The sequence below is a fragment of the Furipterus horrens genome, unplaced genomic scaffold, assembly GCF_987537825.1.
Source record: "Furipterus horrens unplaced genomic scaffold, mFurHor1.1.pri manual_scaffold_4, whole genome shotgun sequence".
Classification (NCBI taxonomy): Eukaryota; Metazoa; Chordata; class Mammalia; order Chiroptera; family Furipteridae; genus Furipterus; species Furipterus horrens.
The window spans coordinates 104409947-104430210 of NW_028327174.1; the positions used below are offsets into that span (position 1 = coordinate 104409947).

General features: G+C 34.1%; 2 protein-coding genes across 3 annotated transcripts in view; one reads left to right on the forward strand and one right to left on the reverse strand.

The window, feature by feature from the left end:
- The window catches only part of EEA1 (early endosome antigen 1), a 141652-nt gene extending 131306 nt beyond the window's left edge, over positions 1–10346 (forward strand). The window contains exons 24-31 of one of the 2 annotated variants that reach the window (XM_090273892.1): positions 818–1003; positions 2262–2393; positions 3588–3773; positions 4665–4903; positions 5179–5299; positions 5900–5998; positions 6661–6804; positions 9358–10346. In XM_090273892.1, coding sequence (XP_090130018.1) covers positions 818–1003; positions 2262–2393; positions 3588–3773; positions 4665–4903; positions 5179–5299; positions 5900–5998; positions 6661–6783 — 1086 coding nt within the window. In that variant the 3' untranslated portion in view covers positions 6784–6804; positions 9358–10346. Of the gene's footprint in view, positions 1–817; positions 1004–2261; positions 2394–3587; positions 3774–4664; positions 4904–5178; positions 5300–5899; positions 5999–6660; positions 6805–9357 lie in introns of those variants that run through there. The other variant, XM_090273893.1, reaches the window with a different exon arrangement.
- Positions 10347–13025: 2679 nt separating this feature from the next.
- The window catches only part of PLEKHG7 (pleckstrin homology and RhoGEF domain containing G7), a 39846-nt gene continuing 32607 nt past the window's right edge, over positions 13026–20264 (reverse strand). The window contains exons 10-12 of the mRNA XM_090275737.1: positions 19373–19526; positions 14120–14217; positions 13026–13164 (exon numbers count right to left, since the gene is read on the reverse strand). Of these exons, the coding sequence (XP_090131863.1) occupies positions 13057–13164; positions 14120–14217; positions 19373–19526 (360 nt within the window). The 3' untranslated portion in view covers positions 13026–13056. The remainder of the gene's footprint in view (positions 13165–14119; positions 14218–19372; positions 19527–20264) is intronic.

Genomic DNA, 20264 nt, shown 5'->3' on the forward strand with positions numbered 1-20264 from the left:
GAATTACTTCCATAAGCAAGGAGTTAATTATATAGCATTTTCTTCTTTTATATGATTTTACTGAAGGGCATAACATAGTGTCTTTTTTTTAAACTTTTTTAAAAGTATATTTTATTGATTATATTGTTACAATAGTTCCAATTTTTCCCCTTTGCTCCCCTCCACCCAGCACCCCCCCTCCCCCAGCAACCCCCTCCGTCAAGTCCATGCCCATGGGTTGTACATACAAGCTCTCCCGCTTCACCCTTTCATATATTCTTCTTCTTCTTTTTTAAAAAAAATAATTAATTAATTAACTAATTAATTAATTTAACAATAAAAAATAACAATCCCTCCCTATCAGACATATATGGCTCAGCTTCTATGCCCTGAAGGGCAGATTGAAGGTCACCCTAAATGTTCCTCGCGTAAGTTCCAGCAAAGCAGAACTAAAGATCATAAGTGATCATTTGCTGCTCTTGTTGTGTTTATGCAAATAAACAGGATAAATTAAAAATGGACTTAATGCAGCCCCTTTAATGACAAGGAAGGTAATCTTGAGAAAAATCATGATTCAAGGAAAATCACAATGCTCAGTGGTAGACTATAAAGTAGTGCAGCTAACCGTCTTTAAAGTTTCTTCTCATTTAAAATGTTTTCATTTGAAAGTTAAACTATGTGGTATCATCAAAAATGTTTAATTTACATAGTATCTTTTTACAGTTTATTGCTTTCCTCTATGCTTATGTTAACTCTTGTTTCTGTTGAAATTTGCAAAGACAGTGGCATATAGTAATTTGGGGAAATTGTTTTTATTTATTTATTTATTTTTTATCAGTCTGTAGAAGAGAAGCTTTCTCTAGCACAGGAGGACTTGATTTCAAACAGAAATCAAATTGGAAACCAAAATAAATTGATTCAAGAACTGAAGACTGCCAAGGCTACTTTGGAGCAGGAGGTAGCAAAGAAAGAACAGCAATTAAAGGAGAAGTGCACAGCACTACAAGATATTCAGAAAGAAAAGGTATTTCATTTTCTGACTAAATCTAGAGTCTTAGAGTTGCAATGGCCATAGAGATCATCCAGTCAAACATCTTAATCTCAATACAGGCATCATCTTTATTTTCAACAACTCTCTCAGAGGGGCTTCTAGGTTTTGATAAAACAATTTTGGTAATTGGAATTTTAATTTTAGGAAACACTTCTTCGTAACCTCCTTTCATTTCTGTCCACTTTTAATACTGCTATTTTTAGTCTCACAAACTAATCTTTTTCATACCATAGACCCTTGGTTATTCAAAAACATATATTATAGCCCCTTGACTATTTCTCATAGAATATGCTTTCCTCCAGATGTGGGAATGAGATAATAAAAGGTCTAGAACTCATTCTCAAGCTTGTTAAGAATTCCTAAAATTAAGAGCCAGCTTTTTCTAAGAGGAAGTATGGGTGTATTTTAAATAAATGATACTAAGTTATGAAATTTAAAACATTGTATTATATGACCAGTACATTTAAAAATCAGTTGAAGTTCTATATGAAAGAGAAATTCAGCCTCTAGGGAACACTTTGTTGGTTTCATAATTGAAATCATGTATTTCCATCAGCTGATAGGATATTATTCTAAAGTGTACAATTCCTGAAGTGCTTGGTATGTGTAAATTGTACAATTCCTGGAATAATCTTTAATTAAAAAAATTGACAGATATATTTGTGGGGGTGAGGCTGATAAAGTGGAACGAATTCATGATTTGTGCTTCAAGTTTAGAAAATTCTGACAGAACTATAGTTTATAGGCCTTTAATCGCAAGGGCTATAGTTAAGTCAAACCTTGTTTTAGTTTTACCTCTAACTCTAATAGCATATTCAACTTCTCTAAAGCTTTATTTGTTTACCTATAAAATGAGGATTAAAAAGAGCTATCTAGTATGGAGATTAAATTAGGTAATATATAATACTCCTGGTTTAGGTGCCTTATATAAAGATGGTAATAGTAATAGTAATAATAGTAGTATTAATAAGAGTAAGAATAGTAGTTTGGCTAAATTTTGGAGTATTCTTATCTGACCAGTCACTATTCATTTTACAGAATAACTATTTAATTTTTATAATGACCTTATTATTCACATTGTATAAATAAGGACACAGGCAAGAGAAGGTAAGTAATTCACTCATGTTAACTTAGGCAGAAAGGTGTAGAGACGGTAGTAGTAGCAGTCATTTTGATTACATTAATTACCAGTTAAGTATTTACTTATTTTTAATACATCATTTTTCTGCAGTCACTGAAAGAAAAAGAACTAGTAAATGAAAAATGTAAATTGGCAGAGATAGAAGAAATTAAGTGTAGACAAGAAAAAGAAATTGTTAAACTGAATGAAGAACTCAAGTCCCACAAGCAAGAAAGCATAAAGGTATATTAAGATAATCATTGTTCTTCCCTCAACATTGTATTATTATCATTTAAATTTAAATATATGTTTGTTTGTTTGTTTATTGAGAACCTACTATGTACCACACATTGTTTTGTTGTTTTGACAAATTTTTTTGCTCTCACAGGTATTCTTTGTGTTGCATAATATCTATATACATATTGAAAATATGTTATATTTGTTTTTAGGTTACTGAATAAAGTGAAGTAACCTTAAAAATTTAGATTTTGTTGAGATGAAAATCAAGAGAGCTATTGATTTAGAAAATTCTGCTTGTAGATAGTAAACTTCAAAATATGTAAGAGTTTAGAATTAAGATTTTTAAGGAATTCTGTTTCTTCAACTTCATTCTTTCTAAAGTCCTTTAATAATTTCTTGAATATTTTTTCTGTCATAAGCAAAGCTAGGATGCTATTTAAAGAAATAAATTGTTTATAATTTGCTCTGGAAAATGTTATTCATTTTCTTAGAAAAAGGTTATGTTCTCTGGAGTGCTCTCATACTACCTGTTATGTCTATCAGGATAATTACAATTTTGCTTTATAATTAATTATCTCTATATTATGGCATTAGGTTCTCCTAGACTGACTTCCGTAAAGCAGTAAATATATATAGTTTGTCTTTGTGTAAATTCTCAGAACCTAACACAGTATGTGATGCCTAAATGATGACCATTAAACACTTGATAAGTGAATAAATGGAAATAGAAGGTAGAAATTTTTCTATCAAAACATATGTATGCAAAGTATCACTTGAATTTAAATGATTGTCGAGCAGGAAGTAAACAATTTTACATTGTTTCATTTATATTTATTATTTTTTCTTTTTAAAAATATTGTTGACGTTATTACAGATGTCTCCCATTCCCCCCTCCATCCACCCCCTTCTTCCCCAGCCTTCACCACATTGTTGTCTGTGTCCATGGGCTATGCATATATGCATATGTGTTCTTTGGCTAATCTCTTCCCATCCTCCCACCCCCCTCTCCTCTGTGATCTGTCAGTCTGTTTCACCTATCCATATGTATCCATGCCATCTTGCATCTTTTTAAACAATTGTTTGGAATACTGAACTTTAAGAATTAGAGAGGAGACTAAAACTTATGTAGTGTATATTTCAGCTGTATTTTGAAATATTTACTGTAAAGGATGGTTTATTTTTTGCCTTTTTAAATAGGAGTTAACAAATCTCAAGGATGCCAAACAGCTTCTGATTCAGCAGAAATTAGAGCTTCAAGGGAAAGTAGATTCCCTAAAGGCAACCTTTGAACAGGAGAAGAGGAATCAGCAAATGCTAAAAGAGCAGGTGAAAAAGGAAGAAGATGAGCTGAAGAAACAATTTATTGAGAAGGAAGCTAAACTGGTCAGTAAGTTAATGAGGGGAAGTATGTTTTGTAATTGATTTTGTAAATCAATCCAGTAAGAGGATTTTCCTACCTAGAATGTTCACCTAACATTTAAATTTTTGTTTAAAAGATCTAATTTAAGTGGCTGAGGTATTATTGGAAATATATGTTTTGGTTTATATAGATGAAAATCCAACAAAACATAATTCAAAAAATATAATAATAAAACCATTTTTAGTGCCAGAAAAACCCGCAACTCTCTAGATAGAGGTAAATGGAATTAATGCTATTCGTATTCAACTGATTTGCTTGATCAAAGTGAATGTCGATAAAGGGGAACACAAACTTATGTTTAAGATCAAAAGTGGATTTTTCATTTTCAAAGTGTGGATGCCAAATGGAAAGTACCTGGCTTTCCTTTGTTGAATTAAGGCCAAATATCCTCAGGTAACTTGACCACTGCATGTTTTAGTTGAAGAATTGCAACTTCAAATTCACAGTTATTTGAAGGGTTTGTGTTGATTTTTGGCAGGTTGATAGAGACAAAAGGATTTATGTGGAATTTGAGGCATAAGAAAATGCTAGCTTTGCCTCTAGGGCACTTTGCCATCCCTAACTATGTGTTCTTCTCCTGCTCTAGCGGAGAAAAGAAAAATCTCAAATTGCTCTCCTTTAGTTTGCTCTTAAAAGAGATTTGCTGACCATCATTTCAGCATTATGGCCTTTGAACCAATTCAAAATAAACAGATGTTTGTGAAATCAATTCCATTAGTATATAATGAAATATATTCTCCTGCCTGCTTTCCTGAAGAACTATTATGTTGCCAGTATTTTAAATTTAATAACTAAAATTTATTTTGCACTACTCCCGTAATAGGTTTTTTCTTCTTTGTTTTTCCTTTTCTCAGCGTTCTGAAATAAAAGAAAAAGAAGTAGAGATGAAGAAGCATGAAGAAAATGAAGCCAAACTTACCATGCAGATTACAGCATTAAATGAGAATTTAGGCACCATGAAGAAGGAGTGGCAGTCCAGCCGGCGCAGAGTTAGTGAGCTCGAGAAGCAGACGGATGACCTGCGGGGTGAAATTGCAGTCTTGGAGGCAACGGTTCAGAATAATCAGGATGAAAGGAGAGCGCTACTAGAACGGTGACTGATGTCTAGTAAAATTAGTTTATTTTAATTCTAAGTGATAAGAAGATCATCACATTCCACTTTTTTTTTTTTAATAGAAGAAGGGTCTTAAGAAAAATGCATAGCTTCCGCAGGAATTTAAGTAGCGATTTAATAAAAACAAATTCTTAAAACAATCAGATTGTTGAAATTAAAGTATTCTATTTAAAGTTACTAATTAATTATTTGTATTCTAGAAGGGACTTTGAGGACTTTTTAAAAATTAATTACCCTTTTGCAATCTATTCTAGATGTCTTAAAGGAGAAGGTGAGATAGAAAAGCTTCAAACCAAAGTACTAGACGTGCAAAGAAAGCTGGATAATACAACCGCAGCAGTGCAGGAGCTGGGCAGAGAAAATCAGTCCCTTCAAGTAAGTCATGTGGCCATGGGAGGCAATTTTTCAGCCTGACTTTTACCTCTTAGTGAAAAGCATATTTTCAACCTTTTTAAAGACTTCTCGTAAGTTAATAAATACTTCTGAGTGGCTGCTGTCTATGTAGCAGTATTATAGGTGTTAAGAGTAATTAAATATAAGAGAGAAAGAATTCATCTGAGACAACCCAGGAATAGAGAGGCATGTCATTCATGAATTGTCAGTAATGGGAAAATTCAAGAGCAGCAAGGAATAGATGAGTTGCTATGTGTTAAAGAAGTTGTCTGGGTGTGTGCTCAGAGTTCCAAGGAAGGATTGATCATTAGAGTTAGAATGGATGAGAAATCCCCAAAGGTTAGATAATAAAATTTGATTTACTTTATCTACCTGTCTGTCTGTCTGTCTATTTATCATTCAGACTTAAGAATGTAGCAACTTTTGATAATGAAAATTGACCAAAGTATTTCTGATTATTAAAATTTTATTCCCATGATACATATAGTCAAAATTTTATAAAACTCAGGCACCAAATTAGAGAATACCCTTCATTCTTTAACAAGTTAATATTACAGTGTATCGAAACTTTGTTTTTAATAGATCAAACATACACAAGCATTGAACAGAAAGTGGGCTGAAGACAACGAGGTACAAAACTGCATGGCCTGCGGGAAAGGCTTCTCAGTAACAGTGAGACGGGTAAAGGACTTTGTTCACGTTGCTATGGTTCTGGATTTTATTCCTCAGTGACAACTAGTGTTTTATTTAACCTGTCAAAATTTATTTCCATTTTCTTGGTTAATGTACAACTACATAGAATAATTAAATTTAATTTCTTGTTAGCATGTGCGTTTCGGTTTTAGTTCTGAATTCAGTCTTTGCCTTCTTACTGAGTTGCTCTCTGGAATAATCATTTTCTGAATCAGTGCACCAATATTAAACTCATATGGTTTAGTCATCATTGGATTCTTTTAAAAGAAGAAAAAGCAGAGATGAAAAATGTGTTCTAAACAATATCATTGTGATGTTTCAACTTTATATTCCTATTTAAGAAATACCTGAAACATTGGCAAATATTGTAGTAACAGTTTCTCGCCTGTGCGTTATTAACACTTTGAAAAGCTTCCTGTTTCTTATGAGAATTCCACGGTAAAATTTATATAAAATGTTCAGCGTACTATCTGATAAATAGGAAGCATTTAACTAAGAAATTAAATTGACATATTAAAATATTGTTATTAAATACACTAATTACTTGAAAGTTAATACCTTCATAGTGCAGTTTGCAGTATTCTTGTAGTTTCATAATGCTTTCGGTGTAGTTTCTGTGCTTAAAATTGTTTAATTTTTGTCATCTACAGCATCACTGCAGACACTGTGGAAATATCTTCTGTGCTGAGTGTTCAGCCAAAAATGCCTTAACTCCTTCTTCCAAGAAGCCCGTTCGTGTCTGTGATGCATGTTTCAATGACTTGCAAGGATAATGGGTCATCGCAAACTTCAGAGTAATATTACACCAACATTAGATTTTTAAAAATGTACTTAATAGAGGTCTTGGACTACTATTTGATTTGGACAGTGGCTGCAATACTAAACCAAATTAGGATTTGTATATTTTGGAATGCTATCAATATCAAGTAAAACTCTTCTATTTTTGTGAGACTTGGGCTCATCTTTCATTACTTTTTTCCATTTAACCCCTGGAACAGCTTTCACGCCAAGTTTAGAATTAGCCAATGAAATGTAAATAAACTTTGGACAGAAAATAACAATGTATTTTTTTAAATATAATTTCATTATTCACAAATGACATGGATATACTTCGATAACTTCTTTCTCCCAAATTTAGTGTAAAGAAATGTACATGTATGATATCACATTATATGTTGCACAATAACACATTAAATCTATTAAATATTCTCTTTGTGAAGTCACGGATAGAGCTATAAAACTTTCTGACTTTTTTTATATGTAGGTCCATACCTTAGTTACATTGTTATGTTATAAATTTATTACTTAAGTGTTCTAAACACATTTTGTGTTGAAATATGTATTAACCGTGAGTTCAAAATTGTTCTTGCTTTAACAATAGTTATTAGAGTCTGTTGGGCAGATTTTATGAAAACCTCTATAAAATCAGTTTGCTTACTTTATGATTATCCTGGGGTTATATTTTAAAGATTAGGGTTAATATTTCTTTTTCACTCCCATTTTTAAACTCCAAATTATTCTCCATTTAAGAACCCTACAAAGCTTCCCATTGGAAGATGAATAATAGAAGTTGTCTGAGGGTCCTATTCTCAATTTCCTGTGAGTGGGAAGTCTTCTGAGATGAACCTTTGTATCACCCCCTCAGTTTGCCTCTCCCACATCTCCAGGGCTGGGTTGGCTTTCTCAGCTGGCCTGCCCTTTGCCCTTATTTGGGTTAACCTTTCTGGCTTCACTGTCATTGGTTTATAATTTTTGCATCTTAAAGCAAGTAATTGATGTTGCTAGAGTCTTATTATATTTGCAAAATGGTAAGGAGATATTCAATATTCTACTTTATATTTTCTTCTTACCTCATAGGGAAGAATTTTTTAAATTGTGAACTTAAATTTAAAATGATTTTGAATTTGGATTCTATATTAACAGGTAAATCTTTTTACTTTGCAAAAATAATGCTGTGAAATTACCTTGAAGTTATAGCTGAAGTATGAAGTTTCTCTAGAAACATATTGTTTAGAAATTCCAAAATTGTAATCAGAATTGAAACAGAATACATAATTAAGGATAATTAAAAATTAGCATATTTGAATACTGAACAATTGAATTGAACTTTAAATTATCATAGCCTTGTTAATTTGGTAAATTGGAAAACATCTGAAGAGAGAAGTCATTAATATTGGTTTATTACTCTATCTAGAGAAGAAATGTAAAGTTATACATTTGCACGTGCAATTATTTGGTAGCAGAAAAAGGAAAGGATGGGAGTTAATATTTCATAAATAGTTTATAATATATACTTGCTTTCAAATATCATGCTGAAATGAAATGTTTATGCTATGCATACAATATATATAAACTTAAAGAGGATGCCACATATTTGTTTAATTATTTAAAAACCCACTTAAACCCTATTGTCAGTAACTATTAAAAACCCTGACTGAAGCCCTGGACTTGGATAAACACATAAGATTTAGCATATATAATGAAGAAATATGACGCTCTTCATGAAAAATACTTGGATAATATAAATTGAGCTAAATTTATTTATTTATTTTCATATACTTATAAATTCTTTCAAATAATCTTAATTCTGTACTTTTACAAATAGGGATTTAATAAATGTGTTGGAAAAAACAGATATTCACAGCACTACTGTACAGCACCACTGTTTATTCTTTTAAGATAATAAAACTTTATGAGAATTTTTCTGGGTTAGAATATTTGTTAACTTCATCTCCTAATTGTGTATACTGAAGGCCTTTTCCCTTATTCTCCTAACCCAAATATTCACCCCCCAAAATAATAAAAAAAAATTGTAAGGACAACAAATAAAATTGTATCTGAGTGATTTTCTAGTTTTCATCTAGCTAATCTCATTTCCTAGGTCCTGAATAATTTACTGTAGATTATTGTACTAATAATATTAGAAATGAAACCTAGTATTTTTGTTGTTAGTCTCACCAATTTAAGGTGTTTGGAAACAAAAATGAAAGGGTTTTCTCTTTCTTTTAATTAAAAAGTCATCTTCGCCCATCCAAGTGCTAACCAGGCCTGACCTTCCTTAGCTTCCAAGATTAGACGATATCAGAGTGGAATGTGTTCAGAGTGGAATGGCCGTAGGCAAAAAAATCTTCTCCATCCTTGTTAGCTCTACATTTTAGATGTCTGCTGGTACTATTTATTAGTGAGTCAGAGTTGTGTGTGGAGTCTCAGCTCTCAGCTCTAATGCAAAGCATATTAGCATCACGTTAGTAAATTCCAAACCCCAGCACAGAAATGTGAGCTAAAATGAAGTCTTGCTGGGTTAGCGTATAGTAAACTATACCTATGGAATTTTTTTTTTTTAATAGAAAGAAGACAAAGCTGCTGGTACAGGATTTGTTCATTCTGAAGAACAAAGAGGGAAACAAACACAAAAACCTCAAAGCAGTGTACAAATAACCTTTTGTTCAACTACCTCTTAATGTGGATTTAGCTGGTTTTAATAGTTTCCTGACAGTAATGTTTAATAGTAACTGCCAAATTTGTTAGTTTCCCATCTGTCTTTTAAAAAAGGCTTTATGATTATTTTATAGTTTTGAGAAGTTTAAATCTACTTTTTTTAAACCTTGCATTTGCATAAAAATATTCAGCTTTTAAGTGGAGAGCAAATTATGATCATATATTTTGATATTCATGACCTATTTGACTATAGCAATTTTTTTTAATGCACTTTGGCTATAAAACCATGGATGACTTGATCTATAAGATTTAAATGTGCCGTCAATTTAGTATTCCTAGCCATGAGCGTGATGAATGCTATTCTGTAATTACAATGTGCCACACATTAGCGTGTCTTAATTGCCCTTTGCCTGAATTTCAATGATCAATTTGTTATTGTTGCAGATGTGAATATTGTGCACAAACTTACTAAATTTATGTAAAATTGTGTAAAATAGAATTGGAAATAGCTAAGTTCTTCCAGTGTAGAAGTGATGAATTTATTGTAACATGATGCAGTTATGTATATGACATTCTGTACTTCTTCGAACTGGATCATATAATCATATATGTAGATACTTTTGCATGAACATTTTCTTGTTTAGTTTTTGGATTCATTATTTGTATTATGTTTACTACTTGTGATCATGTTGTTGTGCCTTATTTTGTGAGAGAGTTTAGCTCAGTAAATACTGTAATTTCTAAACTCAGTGATTGGAAGGTTATTGATTATAAATGTAACTGATGAATTACATGACAGCATTTAAATCTGTATAAAGATCAATGGAAGGATCCTTACTGAATTGTTACTTCTGTTTTTTTTATATGTTAAAGATATTAAAAGCATTTCTTTCTAGTAGATGTATTCTTTGACTACAGATTATTTTGTCTATTTCAAAAAGAGCAAGATAGTAACCATTTTGTATTAATTTATTTACAGAATGCTAGAACTTTGCACTTGGATATAGACAGTAGATATGCAATGTTCAACTTAGAATAGTAATTAAGTTTATAATTTCAAGATAAATTACTAATACCATTTTGCTTGAGACATTCCCTTTTTATTCCATTCACTCTTGTGAAGAATTAGCAAAACTAAAAAGATACTAAAGCAATATGAAATTGATATTTCTTTCATTATATATCTCAGTTTAATACCAGGGTGACCATTTAAAAATATTCTTGTGAAGGCTCAATATACCATTGTTTTTTACTGTTTTTTATCCCCTCCCCCTGCCCAAAGTTCCAGCAGTGTCTTTTCGTTTTACTCTAATATGCTTCCCTCTGAAGAGTGTACTGTGTATATCATCTAGCACTTAATACATTACATATTAGACATGTTCTTTTGTGAGCTTCATAGAATTCCAGTTTAAGTATATGGCACATCCTTGTTTTAAGTTTTATTTTACTGTCATAAGAATACTTAACATGAGATGGACCCTCATGAGATCTACCCTCATGACATCTTTTTAAGTCTACAGAAGATCACTAGAGCTTACTCATCCTGCTTCACTGAAACTTTATGAGTTGATTAGTAACTACTCATTTCTTTCTCTCTCTATTTCACTGGCAACCACCATTTCATGCTTTGATTCTATGACTTGGACTGTTACAGATATCTCATATAAGTGGAATCGTACAGTATTTGTCTTTCTGTGACTGGCTTATTTCACTTAGTGTGTAATGTCTTCAAGTTTCATTCACATTGTTATATATTGCAGAATTTCCTTCTTTTAAAAGGCTGAATACTATTCCATTTTATACATACATATATATATACCACATTTTCTTTATCCATTTGTCTGTTGATGGATATTAAGGTTTTTTCCACATCTTTGCTATTGTGAATAGTGCTGCAATGAACATAGGAATGCTAATATTTCTTTGTATACCCACTATTTTACATTCTTGATGTTAATTTAGTCAATTTTTCTCTAATGATATTTTAGGAAGAAACTAGTCCTTTATGCATATAAGTGTATGGTTACTGGACTCATGGGACTAAAGGAATCTTGAAAGCTTGCCTAGTCCTAGTCCATTGTCCTCCTCCTAAATTGGCTTATATTTAAAAATCCCTGCAAGATTATTGTTAATTTCTTTTTCTAAATATAGATGTATATGTGTGTGTGAGTGTGATTTTTGGCCATATATATTTTTCCTAAATCTTCTCTTGTGTTAGTCTGTATTGTCTTCTGAACATAGATTGCTTTCAATCTCATCCAGGTCCCATCTCTAGGAATTCACTTGAAATCTATTCTCCCTTTTTGTCCTTTTTCCCCTCATTTATTTTTAGCCTTTAACAGTATTGCTTTCCAGATTTTCCTTTTATTTTCACTCACTTCTACAAATTCTCCCGTCATTACACAAGACTGGCCCTCCGTTACAATAGGGCATGGCCTTTGTGCTACACTTGTCTGTACCGCCTGATTTGTATTGTGAAATTTGGGTTTTCCTCAAAGAATTACCTGTGCCACATGACTTCCCTAAGATCATCACATTCTCTAGCCCATTCTCCTACTTAAAGAGATCACTTCAGGTATATTCTGTCTGGCTGCCCAAGTTGATAAAATTACAACTTTCCTTTTGGAAATCACTCAAGACACCATGGCTGAAAATGAAATTTGTGGATTTCCATTTGCTATAATCTGACCATAAGATATAATTCCTTAAATACAGTTTAGTAGTATGTCCTACCATGATAATGTAATAAGTCAAGCTGCCTTTCTTAGTAAAAATTCTAATGAAATTTCAAGTCCTGTCAAGTAAAACTAAGTGGCTGTACTGTGGTAAAACACACACCCAACAGCCCCGTCCTGTTCAAAACCAGAATATATTCTATGACACACTCCATTATTCTTCAAAAACTGAGGTTTAGAGAAAGATATCTTAGTATTCCTAAGAAAATTTGCCATGTAAAAGTGTTAACTTGTGAAACGGGAATAGGTCGATACTTGCTTTTCCTTTTTAAAAATAATAGAATTTAGTGTTTGGGATTTTCTATTTCCAAGTTAGAGTATTATAAAATATACCTGAGATAAGTAAACTGTTGGAGAATAGGAATTTAAAAACTATTAAATTGTAGACCTTATTTATTGCTTAATATATTAAAAGCAATTGAACTTTGTATCAAAAGAATTGTCATTGTGTGTCAGGTAGGACTATAAAGCACTAAGACTGATTTACAAGCTCTGTGTGTAGGAAAGTTGATTTCATTATAGATACAAAGACGCTAGAATTTGTATTGGACACAAAAGGTGCTTTCCTTCTGCCATTTGTCTGATACCTCACACTACAGATTATAGCAGCACCATACCTCACTCACACCTTTTGTAAGCCTGACTGAAACATTTAAAGGTACTCTGAATATCAGTATATATTTGATAAGAAATTCCTCAGAGTTCAAATTTGTTGCAGTCATTATTCCTCTATACTGAGGATTTTCTTAGTTCAAATTCTCAAATTCTGGAATTCCTTTAAAAGGCACATTTCTTTCTAGCTTATCACTATGTGTTTAAAAAAGTTGGAAAGAATACCCTAATCTTCTTTTTTAAAAAGGTTGTTGTAAGTCCCTAAATTTCAGAAGATTCTGCAGGCGATGTGAATAAAGATATTTTCTTGGTCTCCTGACTCTTGGTGAAGCAAGAGATTGCTGCTGTTATTTGTGCCATCCATGTTTTCTGTAAATAAAACACACACACACACACACACGGGAGGGGAGGTGGAGAGAGAGAATGTTGACAATTTTTTCACACTTGGATTAATATTTTCCTTTGTATTTATTGACTTGCTCTTTAAAATTTAGGACTAATAAAATACTTGCACATGGTTCCCATTTTCTTTCTTACATCTAATATATCATCAATATCCCTGCAAATGGATTAAATGAATATGATATGCAAGTGGGATAAACAGGAGTAATAAAAAAGCCATAATAATGATGACAAACTAGACTAAATGGTTTGAATATTGAATTTCTGTTTTGTGTGGAAATAGAAAGTTCTTAACCAATGGTATAATTTGAAAAACAGACTGAGGGAGATGACCCTGGAAACTGAGTCCTTGAGAAGAATGCAATATTGCATTTATTGTCTGGCCACCCTGTTGCTATGATGAAAACCTACCAGAAAAAGACAAAAGGGAAACTCCCTAGATGGAGAAACTAAAGTCAGGCAGCTGATTTTCAGCTCCATCGTTATAAAAGCAGTGACAATTTCAAAGGTTGGAGAGCAGACAACATGGTTCATTGCTGCAATAGCTCCTCACTTAAGTTGACATTGGATTATTCGCCTATTGGGACTTTGGAAATTGACTGGAGCATCTTAAAGCCAATCATGCAATCCAAAGCAGTCCTTCCCCCATTTCATACAGAAACTGGAACTCAGAAGTCATCCTGGAACTTCTGTTGCAGGAGAAAATGAGGGGGGCTATGTCAACTGTGAGTGTGAGGAAATTGTCACCTTAAGGTTTCTGAGCATGAGACAGACTAGATATTCATATTCCTCCCCACCTCTAACATCTGCTCTTCCCAAAGTGGGTAAGAGAAATACACAAAACTTTCCTATCACCTTTGGTGAGAGATTTTTCCTTACGTCAAGTTGGAAGATTCAAAACCTATAAAATTGAAATACCTACTTCGATGGTTTCCGTTTGGGCTTGTAATAAGAATGCTGCTACACACTGTTGATACCGGTTTTCATGTTGAAGAAGGAAGGCATTTCTCAGCCCAAACACTAGAAAAAGATTACAAAGACAAAAAGCCAAATCATTTAATATGAAATCTAAACAATGTCTCAGTTCTTCAAGAACCTAGAGTTCTTGTTTTTTAATGAAGGTGGGAAGTTTATGTAGATTACAAAAACTCTGATTCCAATACCAAGACTTCACTACTGTGTCAAAATAGAGCCCACTTAAGTATGAAAACCCTTTTCTCAACTAACAACTTCCAAGGCTTATGAAATGCACTTAGGGCTTGTGATAGAAAATGGGCTCCTCCTCAAGGAAGAATCTTAGCATGTTGGGTGGACGTTGTGTGTGTAAAATATAATAATAAAAATATGGGGAGCCCTGGCAGGTGTGGCTCAGTGGATTGAGTGCTGGCCTGCGAACCAAAGGGTCACGAGTTTGATTCCCAGTCAGGGCACATGCCTGGGTTGCCAGCCAGGTCCCCAATTGGGGGCATGTGAGAGGCAACCACACATTGATCTCTCTCTTCCTCTTTCTCCTTCCCCCCCTCTAAAAACAAATAAACAAAATCTTTAAAAAATAGAAAGGAAAACAATGGAATTACTCTTTCTTTTTAGACTCCCGCTACTCCTTTAAAAAAGTTTTATTTATTTTTGTATTTAAAAGGAAGCTACATCAAAACAAGGGTTATAAACAAATTAAGGTGTGGCAAAATACAAAACCACCTGAATGCTTCACAAGACTAGCAGACAAAAAAAACAAAAAAACAAACAAAAAAAAGACTCAAATAAAATCCAACCTTCACCAAAGTATGTGAAATGTAAAACAAAACAAAAAGAAACAAACATTGGCATGGTTTCTGTGTTTGCAAAGAATAGTCTGTTCTGTCATTTCCTAGCTGGTCTCTTAAAGAAATGACAGGAGAGAGTGGGAGAACAGTCTTCTTTTTAAAATATCTATTAGCATGAGCTCTTAAAAGCTTCTTCCTTGAATTATTAATACAATGCAGAATAAAATTCTGCAGCCTATACATCCCTTCTATAATTAATTAATGTTTAGAAACAAACCCAAAAAATCAAACCAGAGTGTATTCTGGTCAGGTCAAGTATGTGAGAAAGGTTCTAGAAGAGTGCTTTTCTCCTGGCTTAGCATTTAAGCTGATGCTTTGTACCATTATTATTTCTATTCGTTGGAGCTTGTGGGTTTAACTCAGACTCATTGAGGCAGGTTGGCCCTCACTTCAGAATCGAAGCAATTGCCAGACTTTTATTGTCTTAACTGCAAGAACTATTCCAGTATCACAAATTATACTCATAATAGTCTAAATATCATAATTCCTAAATCCTACCGCAACAAAGTCTGTTAAGGTCATGAAATTCTGTCTAGCTTCTTTGAGGTGAGAGGACTTAAACCTATTAAAATGACTGTCTGGAAAAAAGACTTGGCTGTGTTTGTTTTACTCCCTGATTTTCCTCCTTATAAATTCCCTGTAGCAAGTGAGGCTTTAAAGATCAGGTTGTTTTTCTTGGCTAGCTTTTGGAATCCATGTTCCTCTAAAATTGTAACTGTAGTTCTCAGTTATTGAAGGCATCCCTCATTTATTTGGTTTGCAATATGGGTATGAGGGACTTTATAATCAAGAGGACCTGGTATGGTTAGGCTTATTAAAATAAAATGAGATAATATGTGGTCAGAAATAGCTTTCTTTCCCCTTGACATTCTAATATAGTAATGAATAATAAGGAATATAATAATTGATACCATTTATTAAGCACTTACTTTGTACTGAGCACTGTGCTGTTTCCCTCTCTCTCTTTCTCTGGTGCTTCACATTCCCCCACCCCCACCCTTAATGTGCCATTTAAACCTACAGCAACCATATAAGACAGGTCATCTGATTCCCACCCAGAGATTCAGATTAATTTTTCCAAGGTCACACAGTAAATTATATAGCCAGGCTTTGAAACCACATCTCTGTCATGCCAAAGCTAAATCTCTTCTCTTTTCACCCTTTACTCTTTCTCACTCTACAGCTATTTTGCCTCATGTACTGTTACTGAACAGTCAAAATAATAGACCAAAGTTCCTGCCAAGATGGAAGTGTAGATAGATATGCTTCACCTCCTTCCACAACCAAAAGGATTACATCTACCTCAAAACTAAAAACAACCAGAACCATCAGAGAATTGAACTGCATGAAAGTTCAACAAACAAAGATGTGAAGAAATAATACTCATTCAGACAGGTGGGTGGGGCATAGCCAGGGCAGAAAGAATGCAGTGTGGTGGTGGTGGTGATGGCAGTGGCAGCAACAAGGCAGTGGCTGTGGCTGGCTAGTGGAAAGAGCAGCCACAAAAGTCAGGAGGGACACCTGGGGACAGATCCCAGCCTTAGACCCAGACTGCATAGCTCATGGTTCCAGAGCCGGGGAAAATAAAGCCTCATTGTTCTGATTGTGAAAATCAGTGGGGGTTGGGGCAGAGGAAGAAACTGCCAGTCTCTCAGTAGAGTCCATTTGTTTAGAGGGCCCACATGGTCCTAGAATGTCTGTAAACCCACCCACTCTGGGAACCATCACCAGGGCAACAGCTAGAGGGGGGCCAGCCACATTCAGGAAGTGGGAGAAGTGCTTGGAAAAGGGGCAAGGGCTGAGCAAGTGGCATTGTTCCCTCTCTGACCCCTCCCCCACATATAGCACCACAACGTGGTGAAATAGGTTGTCCAGACGTGATGAATACCTAAGGCTCCATCCCTTACAATATAACAGGTGCAACAGCTGAACCTAAGACACAGAGGCAAACAGAAGAGGCTGTCAAGTTGAGGAGACAGAAGTATGGCCAAAAGAGGAAGCAGATCAAGGTTCCAGTGGGAGAACTAATCAATGAGGAGATAGCCAACCTAATAGATATAGAGCTCAAAACACTGGTGATAATGATGCTCAAAGATTTGACAGACATGCTTGAGTATGGCAAATGCATAAGGGAAAGAGTGAAGGCTATGCTAAGTGAAATGAAGGAAAATCCACATGAAACCAATGGTGAAGGGAAGGAAGCCAGGGTTCAAATAAACAATTTGGAACATAAGGAAGAAATAAACAGTCAGCTAGTACAAAATGAGGAAACAAGAATTAAAAAAAAAGAATACAAGGAGAGGCTTAGGAGCCTCTGGGACATCTTCAAATGTACGAACATCTGAATCATAGGGGTGCCAGAAGGAGAAGAGGAAGAGAAAGAAACTGAAACCTTATGTGAAAAAATAATGAAGGAAAGCTTCTGTAATTTGGCAAAGGAAATAGACATCAAGTCCAGGAAGCACAGAGAACACCAAACAAGATGGACCCAAAGAGGACCACACCAAGACACATCATCATTAAAATGCCAAAGGTGAAAGATAAAGAGAGAATCTTAAAAGCAGCAAGAGAAAAGCAGACAGTTACCTACAAAGGAGTGCCTATAAGACTCATCTGATTTCTCAAAAGAAACTTTGTAGGCAAGAGGGGACTGGCAAGAAGTATCCAATGTGATGAAAAGAAAGGACCTACAACCAAGGTTACTCTATTCAGCAAAGCTATCATTTAGAATGGAAAGGCAGATGAAGTGCTTCCCAGACAAGGTAAAGTTAAAGGAGTCCATCATCACCAAGCCATTATTATATAAAATGTTAAATGGAGTTATTCAAGAAAAAGATCAAAACTATGAACATTAAAATGACAACAAACTCACAACTATAAACAACTGAATCTAAAAAAATAAAAACAAAAACAAACTAAGCAAACAGAATAGAAACAGAATCATATATATGGGGATCATTTGGAGGGTTATCAGTTGGGAATGGGGAGGGGAGGAAATGGGGAAAATGTGCAGGGATTAAGAAGCATGATTGATAGGTACAAAATAGACAGGGGAAGTTAAGAATAGTATAGGAAAGAGTGAATTCATAGAACTTAGTGACATGAAGTAAAGGGGGGTGAGATTACTGAAGGGAGGTGGAGTACTGGTGGAGGGGGTAAAAGGAAAAAAATTAGGACTATTGTAACAGCATAATCAATAAAAATATGCTTAATAATAAACCAAAAGAATGAGGAAAATATTTTTTAGAAAAGAAACAAGAGATGGTAGTGACAAACCAATAAGTAATAAAATGGTGGAAGTATAGTTTTTAAAAAGTATTGATTTCATTTTTTAAAAAGAAAATAACTTTATATACCATAATGATATAAATGTTTGCTATTGTTATTAGTTTGTATATTCATTCATTCTCTCACTCACTATGTAATATTGATTTGTATGGATAGGTCCTCCTTCACTAGTCATTGATGCTTTGGGCTTGGCCACTGGTTTGGAATTGAGGAGAATGGGTAATGCTACCCCTTTCCCTGCTCCTCCCTTGGAACAGAAAGGCGATCTCCTCCTGCCTGGCCTCAGCTGGTCTCCTAGGAGCCTCTACCCAAGGCAGAATGACCATCTGCTTCCTCTCGAACACTACCCAGCACTGAACAGACTGAAATGTCTTTTAAGTCCCCTGAATGCCAGGGCTTTCATGATAGGATTTACTGATCTTTCAGTGTTCTGAGAGATCCCCAAGAAGAAGGGCTGTTTTTTATTCACCTCTGTAACTCCAGGAAACTCACAGCATCCTGGTTCTCTGTAGACACTTGGGAAATGCTTGAAAAATGAGTTAAAATGATCTATGTATATTTCTGACACATATATATGCAAACAAATTATTTCTGGCATATTTATTTCTATATACCTACTGTAACAGAATATCTTGGGTTTTCATAGCATGCTGTGGTATACTAGTGATTTATCAATAATAATAGTACTAGTAATGATAATGTTAAAAATAGCTCTCATTTATTGAGTGCTTTACATGCATTATTTCATTCAATTCATATGACAATCCACTAACATAGATAATACTATCCCTATTTTACCAAGAGGAATCTGTGGCGTAGAAAATGTAATTTTCTTGTCTATGGACACATTGCTGTCAAGTGGCAGAGTGGGTCATCTAAGCATTGGAAAACAAGTCCAAAACTCTTTCCACAACTAATTTGTAGAGAGAGTGATATATAGCTGCATAGGATATATTTTCTTTCAGGAAAACTTAAGTTGGATTTGTGTGCTGCCACCAAAAAAGGCCAATATAAAACTGTGCAATGGCAAACAGATAAACTGAAGGATGAAAATGGACACATACCTGACACATGGAGTGGATTGATACTTTTGACTACCAATCTATCTAGTGGAATGGGCTGATCGAGTACTGTACATGAACCACCCTCTTTTATGACTGTTTGCAGCTCAGGAGTAAGTGAAGGACACATTACACCTGTGTCTGAGCCTCCAGCTTTCTGAAATGAAAGAGAAAAATAATGCAATAAAGAAGAAAAGTATTGGTGCACATCCCTAAATCAATTTTTAGAAACAATTGCTTGAAATCTAGCTTGCTATTTCTTGAAAAGCATTTCCCCAAAGTACATAGTGATTTAAAGCATGGTGTTTCTGATATCCAAGTTTAATTACTGGAATAAATAATGTGCGATGTCTATAATTGGGAAACACTTTTACCACCTCATGTCAATGGGAAGCTCTTCATTTCTAGTATCTCTCTATAGCACTGATTGAGCTGAGTGAGAAGAGGAGCCTCATTCTGGCCCACTCTGTCCACTTAGTCTACTAAACTAAGTAGATTCCATACTCTATAACTTGTAAATAATCAGTTATTTTGAATATACAGGGTGGTGAATTTTTTAAAAAGGGGTGTCAAAGATTGTGATATCCATGACATGTATTATTCATTAAATTGCAAAGAGAAATTTAAAACATAGTAATTTTTTTTTAAGTGAAACTTGATGTTTTTCTCTGGGTGGTTATTTTTGTGCCTATGAAGCCAATAAAATACTCCAGACTTATTAGACAGAGGAATTTAAAAAGGAATGTAAAGTAGAAAACATTCCTTATTTTGGAATCAAGTTGTGAAGCATGAAGCCAGAATATTATCTTATAAATACAACCAGTATGGGCTGTAATTAATTCATGTACTCAGATCTGAGCCATTATTTGATGTGAAGGTAGGCTGTGCTTAGCAT